Genomic DNA, 24,346 nt, shown 5'->3' on the forward strand with positions numbered 1-24,346 from the left:
CCCCCCCCCCCAAATAAAAAGTGTGATGATTAAGCCAGAAGATGAGTAGCTTAGTTAAGCATAAAACTTTAAGCAGTGTAAACACCTTGCATATCACTTTTCAAATATTAAGATTTCTTAGACTCATCACTTTATTACCTACAAAACTGTATAGAAGCTGGAAGCCACCAGAAACAGTGTTCAAAGTCTTCATGCTGAGCTAAGCTAATCATCTCCAGCTTCACGGTTATTTAGACCCATCCAACTCTTGGCAAGTAATAAAAACAATGATAATAACTTCTCTAATAAAGATAAGTCAAAGTTGCTTTTCCTTGACTTGGATGTCTTGTTTCTTTATTTAAAGGCTCTGTCCAGTGAGTCCTTTGAGCGTCTGCCTGTCTTCAACAAGTCGGCGTGGAGGCATTATAAGACGAGCCCCGAGGCGGACGATTGGAGCAACCCCAGCAAAGAGCCACGTGATGCCAGCAAGTCCAAATACAAAGCCAACAGATAACTCTGCCCAGCTCGCTAGCAAAGCCTTCCCCAGGGAGCCAAAATGCCGGCACTCTGCATAGAGCATGCACGATGAAATGTTGCCCTTGGGTAAAACGCCTGGGTTAGGATTAGACCTGCTTTCACATTCCAGTCGCTAAAGGTTCTGAAAGGATGGATGTCCTCCACTCATATCGGTACCCAATGGCAATGGCCTTCATCAGCGTAGCTTTCACTGTTGTGGCTTCACCACTGGCTGTAAGACGAGGTTTAAAAGACCCCCAGTGTCCAACCCCTTTAAAAATATCTGGTTACTCTCGTGAACCTTTACAAAGATGAACTTCATTTCTTCAAGTTTACTTTCTAGCAGTACTGCCATCTCTTCCTCTGTCTCACTCACATTGGCCTGCTGCTGACTAGGCTACTGCTCTGTGCAGCTGAATAAGCTCCCCTCCTGCTGCTGATTGAGTGTCTTTCTCAGTAAACGCTCGTGTTCTGTTTCTTTCTCGCCACACACAGGCAGAGTCAGGAGAAAGGGGTTAGTTTGAGTGCAAGTTAGAATAGGAGGAGGTTTTACTTCCTTCCTTTCGGATACACTCTTCACTGAACGCACAATTAGGTCGGTGTGCCCTTGGCATAGAGACTTGTTTTGGCTGCCCTCCGTTTTTAGCTTGGGAAATAGGAACCAATGGATGAAGCATACACTTTATTCTTAAAGCTTCTAAAAGTCATGTTTTTATTTAATGAAAAAGACAGCGAGCCTTACTTCTGGTAACGTATGGCATATTTATTGTTTTTAAAAAGCCCGCCTTTGAAGGCTGGAACTTGAAGAGCATTTAAAAGGGACGATGTTAGAAGTGAAAAGTTGAGTGTTTTTTACTCAACTTTGTTTAGCTTTACGCTTAGAGGATAACCAGCCACCTGCAGACCATTAACAAATGGTACTAACCCTCATCAAATATATTTGCTCTTTGTCCTGATTTAACAACTACTAACAGACAAATGGAGCATCTCTCGGATGCTTAGGAAATGAGTTGTGTATTCACTGTGATTCAAATGATAGTAGCATCATCATTATTACTCTTTTATCTTTTCCAATGATCATAAGAGACTTTGCTTGAGTAGCCACGATGCACTCGCATAATCTGAATTGCTCATCAATAAATCGTAATTAAGTTTTTTGGGTTTTTTTTTAGTCAGTTTGTCCTCTCAGCAAAACACCGGATGGAGGAAAACGCAGGGTTGCAGTAGGAGTACTGCAGTCGTGTCATTTTTCAGCCACACCAGCACCATGTATTGCTTAGAGAGAGAAAAAAAAACCCTTGCTAAATGCGATGGATCTGCTGGGATCACACTTGGACTATAAAAAAAAAAAAAAAAAGTGGGATTACAGCTTTTATTTCGACACTTCCTATTTCGTCCTGCCAGCACGCCACGGTGGATAAGCAACTTGCTCGCATCTTTGACCTTTTTTATTCCTAACAATGCTTCATCGGGTCAGCGTGTATCTATTTTGTGGTACTACTAATCCTCATAGTCTTCTGAGTTTGAACAAAGTTTTGCTTTTTTTTTATGTGCTTTTGCTTTTTTTAACTTGAGTGAAAATAACTGAATTAGAAGCTAAATGTAAGAGCAGATACTTGACAGGCTTTTAGTTTATTTGTACAATTGTGCACAATTTCCCTTGGCTTTTTTTGTCTTTTGGCACTGACACGTGATTGCTTTTAATTCATCTTTTAGTGATTTGTAAGTTTTTAACTTGATTTTCTTTCCTTATTTATACAATAGGAAGTCATGTGGCACACACAGTTGAGGGTTTGGATAAGTCTGCAGAGGAAAATGTGGTCAAAGAAGCAGAGTCTCCAGGGCACTGAAAGTTGTGCATCAATCCATCCACTTTTTTTTTTTCTCTTTTTTTGGCACATGGATCATATTCAGGAACCTGTTTTTGTGCACTTTACTAATCCTAAGTCTATATTTTTAACCTCGTGTAGTTTTCATGCAATCACTCCAGACCTCTATGAAGGAGCTAATTAAATCGGATTGGATCCCAGGTCAGGATTTACTAATAGTGATGCAATTTTTTATTTTTATTTTTTAATTTATTTTGAGGCTGCTGATAAAGACCAAAACTTAAATGAGTCATGGCTCAAACCTGGATTTATTTAAAGCAAATGTTGGGAGATTTTCACAAATACGAAGAGACTCATTTTTCTCATGTCATTTAGCTTCACCTGACGTGTAAAGAGAGAAACTCTGTGTGGAAACCGACATATTAACCATCAGATTTCATCACTGCCAATTCCTTTGTGACCTGCAAGTGTGGCTGATACCCTGTGAATAACCTACCTTAGAGGATGAGCTGCATTATAGGTTAGTGGTTGATGTGTAGGCCAGTGTGGTCCTGTTGTTGACCAGTCACCTAAAAACCACATCTTGATCAAAGTTATACTTCCAGTTTCCATCATTTATTGAAATGAAGATCTTCTACTTGTAGTAGTTTACTGTTTAAAGACCTTCTATGTGGTAAGAGTATTTTAGAAAATCATAAGCATGTATGTATGCATGCATGTATATACTGTACATGCAGCCAGTGTGGAGTGATGAGTGTATTTTCCAGCCTACTGTACATCCAGCTTAAATACTGCATTTGGAGTCTCCTGGATAAGAGGTGGCCGTGTAACATCAACTTGAGTACACCAAAAAAAAAGTTTTACAATGGTCTTATAATGTGATTCAGCATGAGATGAACTTCCAATACCAACTGTCAAACATTACAATAAAAGAGATTTGCTGTTGTGTGTAATCGCTGTGTTCAGTTTTTATCCACGCTGTGACCAGATCGGGGGTTTTTTCCACAGTGTTGAAACATTCTGGTCCACACCACATACGGCGCAATTATGCATGATTACATTAAACAGTTCATGTCCTGCAACAGTATTTCAATCAGTTTGTGATCTGGACTTTGACTTATTCTTTTTGTTTTCAGCCATTCTGTTGTAGAATTGCTGCTGTGCTTGAGATTGTTATCCTGTAGCATGACCCAGTTAGAGTCCAGCTTTAACTGACTGAAAGGTGACCTCACATTTGACTCTATAATAGTTTGGTTTACAGATGAATTCATGGTCTGCTTAGTGACTGGAAGGTGTCCTGGTCCTGTGGCTGTAAAATAAGCCCTAATCATTACCGCACCACCACCGTGCTGACAGCTGTGTTTGGGTTTCTCTGCTTATTATGGGAACAATCCAGAGGTCTTGTGGTTTGTTCAAATGCAGCTTTGCAAGCCTGAGCTGTGCGGTGTTCTTTATATAGAGAAAACCCCTCCAGATCAAAAAAACTGCTGAAACCTCTGCTTTCACACTTACTTATCCTTCTAATTGTTGTGGAAGGTGGAAATAATGATACAGTCTAATAGGTTGTATCTTGTTTCACATACGTAATTTTTTAAAACAGCTAAGGATTGGATTATTTTTATGTCCTGATATTTGAAAAAGTAGAAGTGAAAGACTCCATACCTTCTTTTTCACATGACCACTACCTACACCAGTTTCCATATATGTGTGCTATTGGGGTTTTATATTGTTTTTAATATCAAACTAAAGTGTAACAGTGTAGGAAATACCACACAGACTGTCACTGGAGTTTAACAGTGTTCTTTGCACATTTCCCACTAATTCAACTCTTTATTTGCACAAAGTTGAGTCAGCTATTGAACTAAAGTCATTCCCCCCCAGTCTCTATTGACCTTTAACTTTTTAGCGTCAATTAAAAAGTCTAAAAGTCTGCTTCATATTCTGTTATACATTTTTTTTTTCTTTTATTCACATTTTGATTCATTTGAACATTAAAATGAATAATAAAAAAAAGACACACATTCCCAAATTTTCTTCATATAGTGCAGATTAACATGTAGTGCTTACAGGACATTAAGATCTCTACGTTGCATTATAGGGTACTTACTGTGTTGTTGGGGTGGAAGAGAGGTCTGCTCAGATGTGAGCAACGTACATTTCTAATCATCGCAGCGAGAACAGCGCTATGTTCAAGCCTGACGATTCACCCGCTGAGCTTTAATATTTTTGAGATATTTCAAGTATCGTCAGAGTTTGTCAGGTTTTTGTGGACGGCTGACATCAGATCCCAAAGAGCCAAAGAAATCTCTGCTAAACATGAAAAACTACTTAAAAAAATGACATGGCTTTTTTTTTTAATGGTGAAAATCCACAAGTGCTTCCTTTAACAGGTGAGACGCAACCTTTTATATGGCTAGAAGTGAGAGTGATAACATTACCTCTTTGTGGAGTCTAAAAAATGCAATTTACATTCAAGAGGTTAATAAAAAAAAGGCTCTATTTTTTCTATTTCATCAAACTATTTGTTGCATGAAGCCTCAAGGATTGGATTTTGTGTCTCTTTTACAATCATCAAAAAAAGAACCAAAAATGTGATCTTTAGAAGTTGTTTTTTTGTCTTTTTTTCTGTATCTTGATGGGTTTTGCTTAGGATTTTTTGCACATATCATCTGCATTTCAGAAACTTGACAATATACGTTCTTCTTCTGGGCTCCTGCAGAGAATTTCATATGAATATCTTAGAAGTAACTTGTGATTAGTGAATTTCAATGTGATCGTTTTTGTGAACACGGTCTAAAACAGCAAAGGTCGTGCGTTATCCAAGCATCGCCTCAGCTACTCTAGGGTTCGCAGGGCTCTGTCGTTTAAATTCTGTTTAACTAGCACAAAATTACACAAAATGAATGAAACCAGTTTCAGTGTAGACGATATGTAGAACTGAATGTAAGACGAGGTGTTTCTGTAAGTCTGTGCCTACTCGCGCATAGCTATCACACCGGTTACAAGAAAACTAGGCATCTTGAAGAGAAAATGATAATCTCACATAATAAGACAAAAAACCAAAACTGATGATATTATAAGCAAGCTGTTTCACAGTCTCTATCAGTGCTGGACAGTCAAAGATGCTGCACGGGATTTCTGTCCTTACAAAATCTGACACTGTGTCCTCATCTTCTTCCTTCCTCTTCCTCCTGTCTGCTTGGTTGCCCAGAAACAACAGAGACAGTGATGGCTTCTTAGCTCTGCAGCTCAGATTCCCCATGATCACCGTCTGCATTGCATATTTGCAACATCCTTGAGGGTAACTGTTTTTCAGTTTGTCAGCCAGTGTTTGGAGGAGTGTGTGCATGTGTTTGTGAGTGAGGTGTGCTTGCGTGTGAGTGTGCGCGTGCGCGGGTTGGTGTGACCGTCTACTTCTCGTCTTCATCCCCTTCGCTCATGCTGCTTATAGAGGCAGACGCTCCTTTTGGGGAGGTGGGGGGCGAGGGCCGCGCGTTGTGCCAGCGGGCGGGGGGAGACGGGGGAGAGGGTGAGCGCAGGGGGGAAAGTTCGCGGGGAGGGCTATTGCTGGGCGACTCTCTGGGAGACAGAGCGTAGGAGAGCATTCGACCACTGCGCTCCTGAAACACTTGTTTCTGCACAGAGAGGGGAAAGAAGATTGAAATGTTAGGAAATCAGATCACCTGAGAAAACTGAATGTGACGGGGCGCGCTCTGTGGCGCCGCTGCGGGGAGGCTGACACACCAGAGCTGCATCGGCTCATCACGCCTCCCCTGCAGCGGCGCCACAGACTGGGCCCAACCACACTGGACTTGTTATCACATCAAAGTACAAGCGACAGGGAATAAAACTTGAAAATGTGTCAAAGACATTCCAGTGACCAAACGATATTAAGTATTTAAAAGTTTTTTCTATATTTAGTAAGCGTTGACATTGCATTGCATAGTTACTTACCCATGTCCCATCAGGTCCAAATAATTCTAGGAAGTTTCCGATGAATTCTCTGGATTTTTCTTCCCATTTCTGAATGAGGTCGTGACTCTTCTCCTCCACGCGGTAAACAAAATGCTTGCTCTTTTCCTCAACTGTGCGAACTTTCTCCTTCATCCGATCCACTTGGTTCTGTAGCCGGTACTTCTTCTCCTGAAGGCACAAAATATTGCGGATAATTGCCACGTTTTTGGAGAACCAGAACCTAAATCAAAAATTGTGAATGTTGTAAATAGGAAGCATATGTCTGAGGTCAGTTTTCAACACCGCAGCTTTGTAGTCACATCGCAAATTAAGCTCCATACAACTGTGATGCACAATATCCAAAGACCTGTTACTTTCTCAAAAGAAGAAAATCAGCTTTTTTTCACATTAATCTGTGCTAAGCTGATGTTTAGAAATACAACACAGTGCAGTAAAATGTTCTCACATTGATGTAGCTGACATTAAGCTCCTTGGCCGTGTAGCCACGTTGAAGGTTGCGTCGGGCGTAGACGTCATAGTCTCTGACAATTCTCGTAATCAGGTCAGAGGTGGAGATTCCTTCTGTGCGTTGCGTGGGTACAAACATCCCTAATATACACACACACACAGCAGGTATGTTTTATGGTGGAAAACACAGTTATTTTATGTCCTTTTAATTATCAGACACTGACCTGCCTCCTTGATGTGTTTGTAAACGTCCTCACTTCCTGCTGAGGAGTATGGAATATCATCATGAGCCACAAAATCGATCTGAGGAACAATCAAAGGACACGCACTGTTGGCACACACAAAAGTGAACGTGCAGCAGAGGTCTTTCAAGGGCAAAATATGCATGCTTAAAGTTAGACATGGCATGGTTATGAACACACATGGTTATGAACACATCATTGCACACAGAATTTCGGGGTGATAGTCACAAGCGTCTCATCATTAGAGGTCTCCTAAATAGTAAAGAAAATTTCCTTACTCACAGCATAGCATCCTCCTCAAATACTTTACTCACTAGCTACAGGTATTAGGTCACAGTTGACAGGTTTGTGTAAGTGGATGTGTGCAATACATATAGTAAATTTACTAATACTTCTACTCGAAGCACTCGAGCTTCATTCACCCGTTTACACACATTCACATAGCGCGTTTATTCTCTTCCTCTAAGCATTTCATTCGTACACTCTGACAGATGCACTGATGGGGAGTTGGGGTTCAGTATTTGCTCCCTGGGGATCAAACTACTGATCTTCTGATAAGTGAATGACCAGCTCTACCTGTATATCAAAGCACAGCAGCATTAAAGGAGCTAAACTAGATTAGACTAGATCTGAGTGAAATATAATTGAATTTAATAGCAAAACTAAACTAAAATAAACTTAATTGCTAACACTGCCTGCACCATTGACTGAATGTGAGCAGGTAAGTTTCTTTCAGGTAACTTCACCCTGAAACCACAAACTTTAAAGCCCAAGGAACTGTCAAGATCCTAATTTTGAGCAACAAGTGTCTCAAAACTTAGCCGATTAGTGAACAAAATATTTCATCCACTTTAAAGCTTATATAGTTCAAACCCCCGCCTCCCACACACACACACACACACACACCTTGTGTTTCTCAAGGAACTCAGGCGTGAGAGTCCAGGGTGCATCTCTCAAGACCTCATCGACATAGCGGCAGTGTCTCAGCGCCTCGTAACGTTCGTGCTCCGTCATGACCGTGAAGCCCTTGTACTTGTGGGTTAGTTCATCACTGCACACTGTTTCAAGAGCACAGCAGCGACATACATAAAACCCGCGTGAGGTGTGGTGATTAAATAACAAATCTGGACAGGTGAAACCGTACCACTGTGCTCTGTCTTACCTCCTACTATGAGGTAGGTGTTTGGAAAGAGATTCTTGGCCTGCATGAGAGCACGAGCGTGTCCAGAGTGGAATAGGTCAAAGATGCCATCTGCGTAGACTCTGACTGGCCGGTCCACTGAAAATACAGAAACACAAAAACAGTACAACATCACGGGAACAGTTAAGCATAAGTGAAGTGGTGTGCTGTTAGAGTAACAGTGGATATAGCCTCGAGTCAAACACAGAAACAGAGAATAAGCAGGCTGCAAAGTACTTTTGCACAGCTTCATCTGGAGCCACAGAGGCTCATTTAAACATTTTTAAATGTTTCCGAGCATGATCAAATTGGCAGTGCTTTTGGAGTCAAAGGATTTTTTTCCTCTTTATCGTTTTCTGACTGTTTTTCACCAGCTTTGGATTCGACTAGGGTCAGCATCACTGCTGGTAGCATGAGCCAACACCTGGACCCAACAGCGGTTGCACAGGTTGTCCAACTCCTCCAGGACTGCACATCAGTGGGTGCCATTGTCAGAAGGTTTGGTGTCTCCCAGCACGGCCTCAATAGCACGCAGGAGATACTAGGAGACAGACAGTTATTCTAGAAGAGCTGGACAGGGCTCGGTATCTGCTCCTTAGTGCAGGAGGAACAGGATGAGCACTGACCCAAAGAAATTACCTCCAGCAGGCCACTGGTGTGAGTACAAGCTACTGAGTACCATAGTGAGTTGGTGCAATTAAACTTCAGCAAAATTGACTAGCCTCCTGCTTTCATTCCTAAACCATTACACAGTCCACGTCAATGTAGATATCCAGCATGATTTTTTCTAATGTGTTTTCAAAGCGTTACAATAATTTGTTTGAGCAGTTTATAGCCATACCTTTTTAAATAACATGCTAACAGACAGAAAGACAAAGACAAAAGAAAGAAAGAGACTCTTTTGTGGAAGTAATGAGTGTAGTTGAACTGCCAGCAAGTTACTGCAATATGTAGTTAAACCCCTACATTAATTACAAGTTCAGTCGTCCCCAGCAGTGGTGGTGACATGAAAAGGACCAGTAATGACTTGCCCATTTCAGTCCAATTATCTTGTAAAAACACATGCTATTATCTCACATACTATAATTAATGTAGCAGTGCAAGTACAAGAATACATGGGAAGTGGCAGCTGTAAAAATGGCAACAGCAGACAACAACACATTTAGTGGAAGGAGTTAGCACAGAACTAGTGGTGGTAATGACATCAGGGGTAAGAGTGTAGTAGCTGCTCTGAGAGTTCATAGTACAAACACTTGGAACAGAACCATTAGTTGCAAGAGCAATAGGAGCTGTAGCAGTGCGTTGTAGTATTAGTAGAAAAAGAAGTGATTGTGATAGAGTAGTGCAGTAGGAGATGTTGCAGAGGAATGCTGTAAATGGAAAACATCAAAGCTGGGAGAAGACTGTGCGCAAGACAGGAGGATACCAAACAGCAGGAGGTCTACCTGGGGTGCCTTTGCAGGCCTGAGCAATGGTGAGCTTCTCATGAGGCGCGCGACAGTCACAGCTGGTCTCATTGGCAAAGATGGCAGGCTCCGTGAGAGTCTGGGACAGAGAGTGACCAGGTTAAACAGAGGATGAACGAGGGAGACTGATGATAGTTACTTCAGCATCCAAAAGCATTGCAGAGAAACACACTCATCTATCACTTCAGCTATGCACAGCATGCCTCCTTTTTCACGCCCTTCCCCACTTACTGTAACCTCCATTAAGTTATTGATCATAGCTGATGTCTGCGCTCTATTGGGACAGCAGCGCATGAAACAGACAGCGCTGCACTCAGTGTTATCGATCAGTCAGTGTGTGCGGGCAGACATTTACCTTTTCGCAAACCTGTGTGTGCATTGACATGATGGCACAGATAGATAAAGAGTAGAGCTACTGATTCAAAAACCTCCCAGGAAAAATGCAAAACAAGAAGAGCACTTGTGCAGCAAACTCAACAAGGTGAGGAGAGTTATCACTGGGAAAGGAAGCACAGGTGAGATATGGGTGCCTGTTAGCGTGTGTCAAAGCTACATCAAGGTTAAAGTGTTGCAGCACGCCTGAAAATGTGTCTTTTCGTGCCATCTGTTAACTGCAGGAGAAACGCTGAATCTCATTCACACAGATAAAAGGGACCTGGAGTCAGCACAGAACAGAAAGCCGTGGGAGTGTGAGAGGAGGAAGAAAGGATGGAGACAGATTCAGCCTCTCTGGAATAAACAGGCACCTGACGTCAACATGTATCCTCCAGGAGCAGCAACCGGTCTGGCATGGAGACAAACCAGTAAACGTGACACAGAGAAGGTGAGTCGGAGGGGGTTTTAAAAAGGTAAATAGATTTAAAAAAAAAAAAAGAAAACACAGAGCTAGAGGGCAGATTTTATTTGCATATATGTATGCATCAGTAGTCCACCATAATGAAGGGAAAAATGATGCCAAATATTTTATATTGACCTTAAAACAGTACCTCACTGCCATAAATCAAAAAAGAAACAGGCCGCTATTGTTTACTGAATTTTTATTACCAACCTCGAATTTGAGTAACAAATCAAGACCCACCTCGGTATCCTTATGAACCTTTCTCACTATACCCTTTAACAGACAGCTTATAAACTCTTGTGCCACTTAATGCATTGGTCAAAATTTCCAGTTAGGTATCTCAAAACTTTGATTGCTTAGAAGTCAGTAAGTTGACATTTTGAGACACCTGACTCAAAATGTCAACATTTATCCCTGCTGACTGATAGTGACCAGAAAGGTGGAACCAAAGACAGAATGCAGGAGAGAGTTCATGAACTGCAAAAGCAAGCTTTAGTGGCAGCTATCCAAGTTCAAAACACAAGAAACTAAAATAAGCAAACAGATGATGTGATAAAAGATGAAAGAAAGACAGAAAACTGACAAATAATGAGAAACAGGGGGAGAGGCACACAGGGGAACACAGTCAGCAACAGGTAAAAATCATTAGGGAAGGCAGACAGGAAGCAAAACAAAAGAAAACAATTTTCAAAGTAAAAGCCGGTAATGATTTAAAGAGGCTGAGAGATACCAACAGTAACACTTAGCAAGATGACAGAGAGAAGGGAGCGGAGAGGGACCAAGGCATAAACACAGAAATGCAACAGAGAGAAGCACAAAAAGAAACACCAGAAATGTGCTAATAAACCAATAATAGAACCAAAACAACTTCTATTAAAAACTCTAAGACAGGGGTAAGCAACTCCAGGCCTCGAGTGCCGGTGTCCTGCAGGTTTTAGATGTATCCTTGATTCAACACAACTGATTTAATGGCTAAATTACCTCCTCAACATGTCTAGAAGTTCTCCAAAGGCCTGGTAATGAACTAAGCATTTGATTCAGGTGAGTTGCCTACCCCTGCTCTAAGATAATAAAATAAAATAAAACAGCTACACACTTAACACCACCACAACTAAGACTTGTAATATCCTAGAATTATAAAAGAAACAAACAGAACCTCGAACTTAAACACATTAAGTAAAGAACTCAAAACAAGTATCGAAGGCAAACAGTAGACAGTTAGATCCTGACTGGTCCTGTCTCAGTATTGGAGATAAGTAAGTAATTTTGCCACCTTTTGTGCCACATGAATGCATGCTTGTACTTCTCTAACTTTGGAAATGCACATGGCTGGATCATAGATGAATATTTGTTTTCCCAAAAAGGAGTTCAAATTGCACATGTATAAGCTGCACAGTATAGCCTGCCTTTGTGCAGCAGCTGTGCTTTGTGGTCATTTCTTTTGTCCTGTCTTCCTCCCCTCACCACCAACCGGCCCCTCCCTGTGCGTGGTTCTGCCAGAGGTTTCTTCCTGTTAAATATACGTTTTTCCTTCCCACTGCCACCAAGTGCTTCCTCATAGAGGGTCATCTGATTGTTGGGTTTTCTCTGTATTATTGTAGGCTCTTTACATTACAATATAAAGCATCTTGAGGCGACTGTTGTTGTGATTTGGTGCTATACAAATAAAACTGAGCTGAATTGAATTTCTGTATTATGTGAGCTTCATCAAATGATTCCAATACATACTGTGTCAACAAAAACTAAAGTTTTCCTTGGACATTTTGGCACAATATGAATGAATTTACGCAGGTAATACATTAAATCACAGTGTGGATTAGCCCCTCAAAGTACTTTTTCCATCCTTTATCATCCCTTCACTCATAAGTACCTTTCCATCTCTATCCTTGAGCTTCCTAACCTGCTGCACATCCTTTCCAGCTTGATCTCTCTGCTTAGCCAATCAATACAAGTCCTTTTCCTTCCTTAGTGTCCAGCCTCACATAGAACTCACTACAAGCCTTTTCCTTTGCCTCTTCTATTATCTACACATAGCCTCCCAGTAGTCCTGCCTACTGTCTTCATCAATCTGACAATCTAACTTTTGCTTTGCTAACCTCTTCCTTTAAATGCTTTCCTATACTTCCTCATTCCACTGCACTTACAGACAACACTACAGCCAGGAGGTGTTGGTTAAAAGTGTTTATTAGAGCTTAAAAGTGAATACATGCATAACTCCTAATATGCACTATGATCCAGAAAGCATTAAGTTTAAAAGGTTTATCACAATGTGCTCTTTCAGTACTAGATTGCAATTTTTTTTAAGATAAAGCAAAAGAGGACCAAGCTGCATGCACAATCTTACCCTAATGAACATTTTGCTGTTCGTCATGTTAAACAATCCTACCTGTTATAAACTGACCCACCAATTTCCAATTCAAGGACATTAGAGTTAAATCAGGGCTGCAACAGAACTGGAGGAGCAACCTCATCACCTGTGATTCACCTATGGCCCAGGAAGAACAGAGCTCCACCATCTGAGCACAGCAGATGGTAAAGACTGAAAACCAAGTGACCAGAGGTACAGTCACCTGACCTATCAGAGCAGGCGCTCAGTAATGCCCACTCTGGCACAAGCAAAGAACATCTGGCATAAGAAGGATTAAGGCTGGGGGGAAAGAGAGAGCCACGGGGACATGGGACATGAGACTAACAATGAGATTGGCTCTCAAGAAAAAAAAATGGCTTGATGGAGTGGAGACAGAGGTGAGGAAAAGGCAAAATGGAGAGTTTTTAGAGTTTTTAGGAGCATTAAAGCCAGAAATCACACCAGGGTGAGCAATCATCAAAAAGATAGAAGAGATAAGAAAGAGTATCCTAAAATAGGAGGCTCTGTAATCCTCGCTGCAGCATTTTCGCCCTCAGCAGGACGTTCATGCTATGTTGGCTACCGTACGGACCCCTTCCCTCCTTTGGCAACACACTCAGAAACACCCACACACACACTGTCTACTCAGCACTCTAAGCATATCCCACAGCCACATGCTGAGGGGATCTGTTTCATAACAGGACCCTTTGTCTCCCTCTCTGTCACACACACTCTGTGCGCAATGGAAGACGAGAAAACGCACACAGGCGCGGATGCCCTACCGTTCGGGGATGAGGGCAGGTGTGTTCAAGCTCCTCCATTATTCCCAAAGACTCATGGGATGCAGCTGTGGTCCCTCTGATATGTGACTCAGCATCAGTGAAACGATGCCTCTGCTCACCACTCTGTCTCCTTCCTCTGTTCCCCCGCCCACTCTCCGCTCTGCCTCGCTGTCTGTCCTCTCCTCCTCATCTGATCCTCTCTGCTGCAAAGACGCAGACTCATTGCAGAGGCCTCACTCTGACTATTTTTTGGAATAAAAAAATCTGCCTTCCGCGTTTTAATAGCAATTTAAAAAGCGCCAAGCGCCGTCTGTTAAATCACGGTTATATTCCCGTTAGTCTTGCGCCACATTAAAGCTTTAACATAAAACACTTCTCCGAGTTAAAAGGCTTTTAACCCTGTCTGCTCAGGGGTGCCCCTTTAGGGTATACGGGGAAACACCAGAGCACTCTTCTTTTGATTGCTTGACTCTATGTTGAAATCCTCACATGGGAAAACATATTTGGCACGACATTTGATGAAGCTCACACGTTTATTACTGTGTACTAACAAATGAGCACAGATTCAACCCAAAACAGTGAGGAGATGAATTAAGAGATCCCACTGGCATCTTTTCACGAGCCGCGAGTGAATCTGTGTCTGCGTAAACGATCTCTGCGCGCTGAGGAGCTTTCTCCATGGCGACGGAAAAGAGGAGAGAGAGCTCCATGAGGTAGCCAATGAGAGAGGACCGCCAGTATACCCGGTGAGGATTGGTTGAGCAGGCCATAGCACCATCAGTGAAAAATGGCACTGAGTGGCACCGTTATCCGCCAAACACTGATTTAAATAGATGTATGTGGGTTTTCACGTGTCTAGTGTATGTGCTTATCTTTGTGTGAGATTTGTAAACAAACACGATTGTGGGAAAGAAGAAGCTAAAAAAACTGTGCTGACTAGTTTAGTATCCCTCATTGCATAACTTAAGGTAGACCAAGCACCTATAAAGTACAGCAGTGCATTTGACTGTAATATGATCGTCGTATTTTAATATTTGGAGCATTTTCTTTAGATTCCGACCACTCACAAAAGTTTACCCTCCAAGCTAACGGGCAAAACTTACCCCCGCAAATCCTCACCAAAAAGAAGAAGAAAAAAAGTCAACAAATGGAATAGGCATATAAATTGCGCATAAAGGAACAATTATTTTAATGTCTATATAGGGATGTCTTACCTTTAGAGATCCTCTTCTGCGACAAAAAGGCGCGACAGGTGCGCAAGAGGAATGCGCTCTGACGCGTCGTTGTTTCACCATGGCGGAACAAACAAAATATCACAATCAGACTCACTTTTTCTCTGCTTTGCTCTTTATAAAGTGAGTGAGCTGCGCAGCGGCAAAAGTGCAGCAGAGCAACAGCAAGCTGTTTGTCTACTCTGACCAAAGGACGCATCAGCTGCTCAGCGCTGATGAGCAGCGACAACTGTGGGCCATAGTCGATATAGCAGAGCTTACGGTAGACTTCCTCAGATTTGTACCTCAGCAAACGGCCTAATTCATGCAATCTGCAACTTCTTACCCTAATGAGAACAAGTGGAAAAAGCCTAATGTTGTAAAGAGAAAAATAAGATGAATACTACAAAGAGCGTTTCTATAACCTGGAGTGTACTGTGCAGTCCTCCGGAACCTGGCGGAGTAATCACTGTCTTTTAATGTATAGAAAGCCAAAATAAGCTGTGTGAATGAAGGACAAAACACGCTTTGTGTTCTCATTATTGGACGCACTGTGTCTCTGTGGCCCCAATCTGGGACAGGAATCTATTGTCCTCTCCGTGGACCGGTTTGGTTGCTGTGGAAACCAGCTTCACTGGGGTAGCCAGGCTTTGAAAAACAGGGCAAAATAATGGCCCCAGTTCTAAAAATCCCCGGATTTATAGAATGGTTTAAAAGTTTTTTGTTTTGTAAATTTATATTGTTCTTGTTTTGTTTCTTTTAGTCAAATTGCGATGCAATTTTATTAAATAAAAAGAAATAAAAAGTCACTATAAACTCGTTTGAACCTCATACAATATTTAGGCTAATATCATATAAATTGACTTTTTGAGACCACTTTTGACAATTTTTTTGCTCAGAAACTTTCTCTGATTTGCATTTTAAACTTCTTTAAGTTACATAAACGTGGTTTCTGTGTAAATTCTGAAAACGGTCGAAATTGTGAATATATTTTCAGCGCATGCTCTGTTTGCCACATCGCGCCAGACCTCAGTAATCACACACACTTACCTGCCAGATAAATGTAATCAGGTAAAAAGGGGAGAAGATATGGCGCAGCCCGTAGGGATTGTACAACACTGCCACCTTGCGGACATAGGTGAGATAGCGTGCCAGTTTATTGGTTGGGCGCTCTGTCGTCACTTCCGACATATGACTTTCCCCGGGAAGACGATTTGGCGCGAGCTGTTCTGTTGTTGTGTTGACCTGCCATAACCGTACGAATAAATAAGACAAAACCCCCACTTCTCCCCATGGCTCCAGTGTCAAACCCTGAGAAAGACATGGACGCTCCGGACGGCGGTGAGTTTTGGGCCTCGCACTTCTGTTTTTGTTGACTTTTGGCGACATTGCGGTGGTAAAGCGAAGAAGCTAGCTGACACGTTAGCTAGTTCAGATTATGTTAATACGCCTGCTATCAGGCTTTGCTCATTAACACCCAAAGTGCCCACCGTTGTCTGCTTGCCAGCGTTTTCCACTGTAAAAGGAGTATTATTAAGGTTCAAGCAGGAGGACATGAAGGTAGCTACCAGAAGAGGGTTGATGCGAAGGTCTGTTAACTTCTGTGGCGCTTCGAGAACGACAAAAATCTATATACCGTAATGACCACCAGTAAGTCTGCAGACGTTTAAATTGAATGGTAAAAGAAACACAGGGGTCAGGTCGATCTGGCATGTGTGTATTATATGTTTGAAGAAACGAGTCAAACGGTCCTTCCTTATACTGCGTTGTCTTGACCCTCTCCTCAGACGATGGAAGTGAAGCCTGTGGTTTGGCGAAGACTCGCTCCAGACGGGAGAAACGGGAGAAGGTGGGGAGGAAGTCCGCACTGGAACAGCTCAAAAAGGCTAAGATGGGAGAGAAGATCAAGTATGAGGTATGTAAGGCAGCCGTATCACTGGTTCCTGCTTTAAGGTGTGTGAAGAATGTGTTAAATTGCATCAAACACCTGTTTTAACTGCGTCACTGTGGCTTAATAAACAAAGCTGGTTAAGTCTCTCCATACTTCCTTTTACAGCATCTGTTTTTCACTCATTAAAATGATTCATGCTTTTCTCTGTCCTAGGATGCTGTATGCAGGTGTCATTTCACAGTAGTACACCTGTGTTTTAACCAGTGTTGTGTTTTTCAGGTGAAGGAGTTCAGCAGTGTGTATGAGGAGGTGGACGAGGATGAGTACTCAAAGATGGTACGAGAGAGGCAAGAGGATGACTGGATTATTGATGATGGTTAGTGTCAGTTACCTCAGCCTGCTGTAGGAATATTTATACTGTGCCAACGTCACAATTGTTTTATTATCTCTTCTTTTTTTTTCTTTTTCTTTTTTTGCCAGATGGAACAGGATACGTGGAGGATGGACGAGAAATCTTTGACGATGATTTGGATGATGATGTAGTAGAAGACAAAAGGGGTAAACACAAGGAGTTGATTACATTTTCTGGAGTAAGTTGTCCAGATCAGGTGCATGAATAGGTTTTGTTTGTTTTATCAGGAAAAGGAGGCGCCAAAGGAGCTGACTCAAGGAAGAATGTGAAGAAATCTGTCGTAGCCAAACCCAACAGCATTAAGAGCCTATTCATGAACAGCAACGTCAAGAGGCCTGCTGAGGTATGTGTTTGTTAGCATCTTTGATTTGCTTCTGTGAAAAATGCCCCGTGCAGTCTACATGTAATGATTTCTGTGCCTGCATGGTGCTTTGGATGTAAAGCTTAACAACATCCAGCTTTTTTTTTCTTTTTCTTTTTCTTTTTTTTTGTCGTTATGCATTTGTCAGATGTTTTTGTACTTTTGTCTCTTACAGAAAGATGTGGATCTGTCCAAAGATGACCTGTTAGGGGATATCTTACAGGACCTGCACTCTGAGGTTGGTAATTCTTTATTTAAACATGTGACAGTAGTCGTTTTCATCTATTAACCACACTTGTGATTACACATACTATTCTAAAATCTGCAATGTTTTATTATGTTTCTTTTTTCACCATTTTTTTACTTTTCTCCTGTTTGGGCATGATGACATATTCCCTTCTACTTTTTTTTTCTTTTAAAGGCTGTAATTTCTTTCTTTTGGTGTCTTAGCCTTTGTTAATGTGGCTTTAAAATATGCTCTGTCTTTCCAGAAACCAGCTCTTCTGTCCCCGCCACCTGTGGTGACTCTAAAGAAAAAGAAATCTGTGGGATCACCCATGAATCCCTTCTCTATCAAACCTCAGTTGCCAAAGGTAACTCGCTCCACCCTCCTAATCAAAGCATATTGATTAGCTCTTTAGACATGTTTATAAAGTGGCTTACCTGAAATTATAACGAATCATCATCCCTTTGATAGCAGGACTCACCCTCAGCTGCTGGGGTAAAGGCAAAAGTGATTCGAACGGCACCATCACACTCTGCCCCCAGGTCATCAGTCCGTCCTCCTTCGTCCACATCTGCTTCTCTTGTGGCAAAGCAGAAGGTAAAAGTGGAAGAGCTGAATGAAGAAGACAAGAACGAAGAAGAAGGTAATGAAGATGGTTTCCAATCTCTTGCCTTTTTTTTTTTTTTTTTTTGCTTTGTGAAAAGTTTGTGCACTAACTTTACATTTTAACACGTTCCTCAGTGAATGATGCCATGGCATTTGATGAGATGGACTTTGATGAACCGATGGAGGTTGGCCTTGAGGAGGAGGCCCCTGTAGTGAAAGACGATGCGGAGTCTAAACATGAAGTAGCAGCAGTGACTGCAGTCAAAGTTGAGGCCAAAGCTGAACCTCAGGATCCAGTCCTCATGTGAGTTTTTCATGCCTTTAGTTCAGCCTCATTTTATTTCCCATAGTTGTAGTTCTATGGGTTGTGCTAAAATTGCTGTCTTTCAGTCCCGAGGAAACGAAGCAAGGCCAAGGAAAATATAAAATGCATATAGCAAAATTAACCCGGTGCTTATGTGAGTCAATTTAAATGCCATTTAAACAGGTGTTTACTCCTGTGGCATCTGTTCCTCCCGTGTTTTACCTGCACATGCCGGTGTTTCTAAAGGAATTCGAAAAGCTAAATGCGATGGCTGATTATTGCATTGGGCTATTATGAAAATGACTGCAATTCAGTTCACTTCAGTGGTTCACAAATGTATCTGGGTCAAACAGCAGGGCTCCATACATTAAAGAAGAAGACAAAACATGTCACTCTTCTGTGTCGCACCTGCAGTCAATCCCCCACAAAACATTGCTGGACTCATTAAGGTCTGAAATTATTGTAGCTTTGAGTAACTCCAGATTAAAAATAAAGATGTAAGCCGTCTTGTTGTGTTGTTAACTTGCAGGAAGTCAAAAATGAATTCCCCAGCAAGTGAGCAGCATTTAAAGTTGTTCACATATATTGACTGCGTTGTGCAGTCACTTTGATGATTGCAGGTGCAGTTAGCATGACCCACAGAACTAATTATGTTCTTAAACTGGAATAGTTCACATATGAGCAGATGGGTTTTTAGCAGTTTCTTTGCTGTGTTCCTTGTCAAGGTCCAGCAGAATTGGAAGCTCTTGGGGACAAGAGGAGGAGGGCGGAGGTAACGACGCTCCGGCCGAGGTGCAGGTCGATTCCAGCCAACTTCCTCTGGTGGAGGGCCCAGACGGGGAGCAGGTTTTCCGCTTTTATTGGTTGGATGCTTTCGAAGACCCATACAACCAACCAGGTGGGTCCCATTTTCACCCACTGTGAGGATAAAATACAATGCGGTTACGTTTACTGTTTTTAAAAAATCATGGGCAGGTTTGTAGAGCTCACCCTGATATGTGAATTTAAATGAAAGGTGTGGTGTACCTGTTTGGAAAAGTGTGGATTGAGTCTGCAAAGTCTCATGTCAGCTGCTGTGTTAGCATCAAGAACATTGAGCGGACCATGTACCTCCTACCTCGCGAATATGTAAGTTTCATCTGTCGAAAAATGAATTACCTGTGAAAGTAGAACGCTATGTGATTGTGTTGTTTAACTATGATTGAGTTAAGTAGTATTTATATTTGTTTTCCACTACACAATATTAGCAATTGAATATATGGAACTATATTTGTTGGAATCTAAAAAGTGAGATGTAAGTTTTATACAGAAATATCTACTGATTAAAAGTCTAATTAGTGTTTGTATTGCATTTAACAGAAGACAAACCCCAGGACCGGGGAGGTGTCCAACACTCCAGTAGGGATGATGGATGTGTACCAAGAGTTCAACGAGCTCTCTGAGAAGTTTAAGATCATGAAGTTCAAGTCCAAGGTCTGATTAGACTGTAAAGTGTGAATGTAGTCATGTTTTTAGCTTGTGTTTGATTTCTTTTTCTTGTCCTACAGAAAGTGGAGAAGAACTATGCGTTTGAAATTCCTGACGTGCCCACTCAGTGCGAGTACCTGGAAGTCAGATATTCTGTGAGCAGACTTGTATATATGCTATTCCCTCATTGTCCTCGCTTTATCCAGCTCTTTATGTTTAGATAAGCTTTAATCCTTTGGAAAATATTGTTTCGCAGGCTGAGTTCCCCTCGCTGCCTTCTGACCTCAAGGGGGCGACCTTTTCCCACATTTTTGGAACCAACACATCCAGTCTGGAGCACTTTCTCCTCAGCAGGAAGATTAAAGGACCTTGCTGGTTGGATATCAAGTCACCACGTGAGTAGGAGATGTAGACTTTTACTAAGTTTAACTTTATCTGTTTGAATTTTGCAAAAAAATTCAGATGACATGTTAAACTTAGTCTCTAAACTTCACTGTGTCAATGTTAGAGCTAATGAACCAGCCGGTCAGCTGGTGTAAGGTGGAGGCGCTCTCTCTGAGGAGTGATTTAATCACAGTCGTCAAAGATCTCCCACCTCCACCACTCACTGTCATGTCCATCAGTCTCAAGACTGTCCAGAACCCTAAAACTCACCAAAATGAGGTCAGAACACACACGATCAAATATCCTGCCGGATACTGCGATTTTATGCTTTTTGCAAACAGACTGAAATACTAAAGAAGTGAGGACTCAATGCAGTCATTTTCCCCTGCAGATTGTGTCTCTAGCTGCGCTTATACACTATCGCTTCCACATGGATAAAGCTCCTCCTCAGCCTCCGTACCAGACTCATTTCTGCGGTGAGTTTTTTCATGGCGTCGCACATGAGAATGTAGTCTTTGTATGCATAGTTATTTATTGCTGTTTATTTTAACAATCCCCAACCTTAACGTGTAAAACAAAATGTCATTTAAGAAGTAAAACCAAAGACTAAATGAGTGGGCTTGTCATTTTATTATTTGTCTTCTCAGTTATCAGTAGACCAGCTGACTGCATCTTTCCTTATGATTTCAACGAGGCTGTGAGAAAGAAGGTGAGCGCGTATCCAGATGTAAACCTCAGCGTGTTTGCACTCATTCATAAACTGCAGCTTTAAACATGCATACTAACGTTTAGTGCACAAATCTGGGATTCATCATCTTCTGGATGTTGTCCGTACTCTGCCTGTGGGACATTCCTGTCTATTTTTCCTCTGTTAATATACAGTACAGGTCACTTCGGACGAATATTTGCACAACGGGGTGCAACATGCTTCTTTTTTGTCCAGCATGTTAACAGTTTTCCTTTTGTTAATCACCATGTTCATTGGACACTTATGGATGTTTTAGTTGATTTTGACAATTCATATTAGCAAGCATTGGAGTTCCTCTTGTTTTTGCTCCATTCATCATACTGGACTTTTACTAGAACAAGCTTCACCTTCTGCTGTGCCAGTTATTTGTTTTAATTTTTTATTTTTCTATCGATGGTCTGTTATCAGTAGCGCATCGCTGCTATTGAGCGCGTTTAGGAAATTTCATTCTGCACAATGCAGGGAACAGCTGTGACTGGCAAACACAAGCGTATCCGTGGTTATTTAGGGAGCGCTTGATTTGCTTTTTGTTTTATTGGTGTAGCACGCATTTCCAGTATCACTCATTGAAGTCTGGGAAGCCAAAATAGTGAATGTGATTAAAATTCAGTTAATTTTGCTGCTTTACATGGAACTTGAATAGAAGAAGCAGGGTGCTATATTTTAGTGAAGACACTGACGGTGTGACTCGCTCTGTTAGAATGGGAAGGTGGAGATCGCTTCTACAGAGAGGACCCTGCTCGGCTTCTTCCTGGCCAAGATGCACAAGATTGACCCTGATGTGCTGGTGGTGAGTAGGAGACGTTGAGATTGTGATAATGATTTTTAATTGGGTTTAAAGTTATATTGTTTTGTCTCTGGCTAAAAACACTGTACATGTTTGTTTTCTGTAGGGTCATGACATCTTTGGATTTGACTTGGAAGTTCTTCTCCAGCGCATCAATGTGTGTAAGGTTCCCCATTGGTCAAAAATTGGACGCCTCAGGAGGTCCAATATGCCCAAATTAGGGGTAAGGAAACAAATTTGCTGAGAATGTTTTCTTCAAATGTACTAGAAAGAAAGAAAAAAGAAGCTTTATGTTCTGTCGTGCTGGTGCTTTTGAATCCGCAGGGTCGTAGTGCCTTTGCAGAGAAGAACGCCACCTGTGGCCGTCTGGTTTGTGACGTGGAGATCTCAGCCAAAGAGCTGATTCGCTGTAAAAGTTATCATTTGACTGAACTCACTGCTCAGGTGCTGAAGACGGAAAGAATCACAGTCCCACAGGAAGACATTAAAAACCTCTACAGGTAAATACATGTAAAGGGTAATTTCACCAAAAACACAGGATAAGAAGTAAAAGTCATTTCTTTTGTATTATTCATCTATAAAGTTTCTACATGTTATTTCTTCGCTCACAAATCAATGTGGGAAATAATATGTGTACATTAATATATATATATATGAATATGTGTGTCAGTGACTCTCCTCACCTCCTGTACCTGTTGGAGTTGACATGGACAGACGCCAAGTTGATCCTCCTGATCATGTGTGAGCTCAACGTGCTGCCACTCGCCCTGCAGATCACCAGTATTGCTGGAAACGTCATGGTAATGCCGACAATGCTGCTCTTTCTTTAACATAATTTAACGTGCACAATGATCTTATAGTTTGGCTGAGCCACAAAACTCAAATTGACAGTTTGCAGCATACCAGAGTATTAACAGTCAATTAGTCACATACTTATAATTATTTATTTATTATTTTATTTATTTATATAGCACATTTAATTATAACAGGAACATTGACCAAAGTGCTGTACAAGAATACAAAATACCTATTAAAATAACCTATAATATTGATACCAAACATCAAATATGAATTAACAAATAACTCTCATGCTGTATTAAAAGCCAGTAAATAGGTTTCTCCAACCTTATAAACAATGCATTTGCATAATGAATGAACCCAGCACCACTGATAGAAGACCTCAAGACTGATCTGTAGAAGTCACTTGGATGAGTGTCGAAGCGTTTCTCCCACTGAAAACACCGTCAAGATAAACAATCAACTTTTTTGAGATTTCCTTACCTACAGTATATGATTGAGCGTGCATCAAGACAAATGCAGATAATTATTTAGTAAGCAGGCTGAAGGTGACGCTGGCTTTATGGACAAAAAACACCAAAATTAGATAAGCTACTGAAGTGGGTCATGTCAGTAGCACTGTATGGGAACAGCCACAGTCATTTAAGCTGTATCGTTATGTGTCTGCATGGCGTTGATGTCAGGGCTGTGTGCTGTGGGTCTGGGTAAGATGTTGATATTTTTATGCTGGATTGTCATGTGCTTTCTGTATCTTGGTATTTTCTGCAAAGGCAACAGGTGAGATGTTGAAAGCAGCTTTATTCAAACAGAGTGCTCATTTCAAAAAGCATAAAATTTAATTGTAGGGTCGTATTTTAAAGCAGTTGGTTTCAGGAGCTACAGTTTTACATATTTGTGTTGGAAATGATAACTGTTTCACTGAGTTTTCAATTAATTCATTTTTTACGAGTTTCTTGATCTCATAAATTTAGCATTTAGTACCAATAACAGAATTACATGACCTTTGGTATCCAGCTTGATTCAGCTAAAATAGCAAACATGTATTTCAGGGCGATCACACCGTAGTCTTTCTGATTATTGAGTTGAGGCAGATTTACAGAGACTATAGACCAACTGATTTTTTGCTTCTTTTTTTTTAACAGAGATTAAAAATATGACATTCGAATTTATCGGCTAATATATAATTTTTTTTTCCTTTTGTCTTTTGGACACACAATACAGTAAACAGACTTCCCACTCCCAACATTTGTTAGTTTTACTTGTTTATTTACTCATTTCCGTTCTACTCAGCTCTGCTTGGATCAGCTCTTTGGTCCAAATGTGTGTGTTTCCAACAGGGAAGTTGCAGTGTGCCCTCTGGTGGGCAGATTATAAAATGTCAGCACTCGTAACATGGGTTGACGGGTTTTTCTCCAATCTTTTATCTACTTTTTAAAATTTTTATAATGCTGATATCAGTAAAAACAACTAAAAATGCTGTCACAATCCACTCACACTTGTCTGACAAAGACGGTTTTACTTCACAAAACTATTATTCTTTCAAACTTCTG

At 41.3% G+C, this 24,346-nt stretch overlaps 3 protein-coding genes across 5 annotated transcripts in view; 2 read left to right on the forward strand and 1 right to left on the reverse strand.

The window, feature by feature from the left end:
• The window catches only part of pdk3a (pyruvate dehydrogenase kinase, isozyme 3a), an 11,913-nt gene extending 8,636 nt beyond the window's left edge, over window positions 1-3,277 (forward strand). The window contains exons 11-12 of the mRNA XM_005912112.3: window positions 344-464; window positions 2,260-3,277. Coding sequence (XP_005912174.1) covers window positions 344-464; window positions 2,260-2,345 — 207 coding nt within the window. The 3' untranslated portion in view covers window positions 2,346-3,277. The remainder of the gene's footprint in view (window positions 1-343; window positions 465-2,259) is intronic.
• Window positions 2,554-15,345, reverse strand: LOC102290630 (choline-phosphate cytidylyltransferase B). 2 transcript variants are annotated; one of them, XM_014334088.2, is made up of 8 exons: window positions 14,816-15,345; window positions 9,614-9,713; window positions 8,151-8,267; window positions 7,895-8,046; window positions 6,971-7,049; window positions 6,745-6,887; window positions 6,279-6,467; window positions 2,554-5,959 (listed from the first exon to the last, which is right to left on the reverse strand). In XM_014334088.2, the coding sequence occupies exons 1-8, from the start codon at window positions 14,894-14,896 to the stop codon at window positions 5,735-5,737; spliced, it is 1,086 nt and encodes a 361-aa protein (XP_014189574.1). In that variant the 5' UTR covers window positions 14,897-15,345; the 3' UTR covers window positions 2,554-5,734. The 2 variants fall into 2 exon arrangements, with proteins under 2 accessions (XP_014189574.1, XP_005912176.1); XM_005912114.3 differs by lacking the exon at window positions 14,816-15,345 and adding an exon at window positions 13,602-14,787.
• A 638-nt stretch (window positions 15,346-15,983) lies between these two features.
• Window positions 15,984-24,346, forward strand: part of pola1 (polymerase (DNA directed), alpha 1) — a 66,948-nt gene continuing 58,585 nt past the window's right edge. Inside the window, exons 1-21 of one of the 2 annotated variants that reach the window (XM_005912115.2) lie at window positions 15,984-16,153; window positions 16,600-16,727; window positions 16,983-17,079; window positions 17,184-17,261; window positions 17,343-17,458; window positions 17,652-17,714; window positions 17,968-18,069; window positions 18,174-18,345; window positions 18,444-18,612; window positions 19,338-19,510; window positions 19,628-19,740; window positions 19,972-20,085; window positions 20,160-20,234; window positions 20,336-20,474; window positions 20,588-20,742; window positions 20,855-20,939; window positions 21,111-21,172; window positions 21,912-22,001; window positions 22,105-22,221; window positions 22,323-22,498; window positions 22,669-22,798. In XM_005912115.2, coding sequence (XP_005912177.1) covers window positions 16,105-16,153; window positions 16,600-16,727; window positions 16,983-17,079; window positions 17,184-17,261; window positions 17,343-17,458; window positions 17,652-17,714; window positions 17,968-18,069; window positions 18,174-18,345; window positions 18,444-18,612; window positions 19,338-19,510; window positions 19,628-19,740; window positions 19,972-20,085; window positions 20,160-20,234; window positions 20,336-20,474; window positions 20,588-20,742; window positions 20,855-20,939; window positions 21,111-21,172; window positions 21,912-22,001; window positions 22,105-22,221; window positions 22,323-22,498; window positions 22,669-22,798 — 2,403 coding nt within the window. In that variant the 5' untranslated portion in view covers window positions 15,984-16,104. The remainder of the gene's footprint in view (window positions 16,154-16,599; window positions 16,728-16,982; window positions 17,080-17,183; window positions 17,262-17,342; window positions 17,459-17,651; window positions 17,715-17,967; window positions 18,070-18,173; window positions 18,346-18,443; window positions 18,613-19,337; window positions 19,511-19,627; window positions 19,741-19,971; window positions 20,086-20,159; window positions 20,235-20,335; window positions 20,475-20,587; window positions 20,743-20,854; window positions 20,940-21,110; window positions 21,173-21,911; window positions 22,002-22,104; window positions 22,222-22,322; window positions 22,499-22,668; window positions 22,799-24,346) is intronic. The other variant, XM_005912116.2, reaches the window with a different exon arrangement.

This window comes from Haplochromis burtoni, unplaced genomic scaffold, assembly GCF_018398535.1.
Source record: "Haplochromis burtoni strain Fernald_Lab_line unplaced genomic scaffold, NCSU_Asbu1 Contig_1, whole genome shotgun sequence".
In the NCBI taxonomy this organism is placed as follows: Eukaryota; Metazoa; Chordata; class Actinopteri; order Cichliformes; family Cichlidae; genus Haplochromis; species Haplochromis burtoni.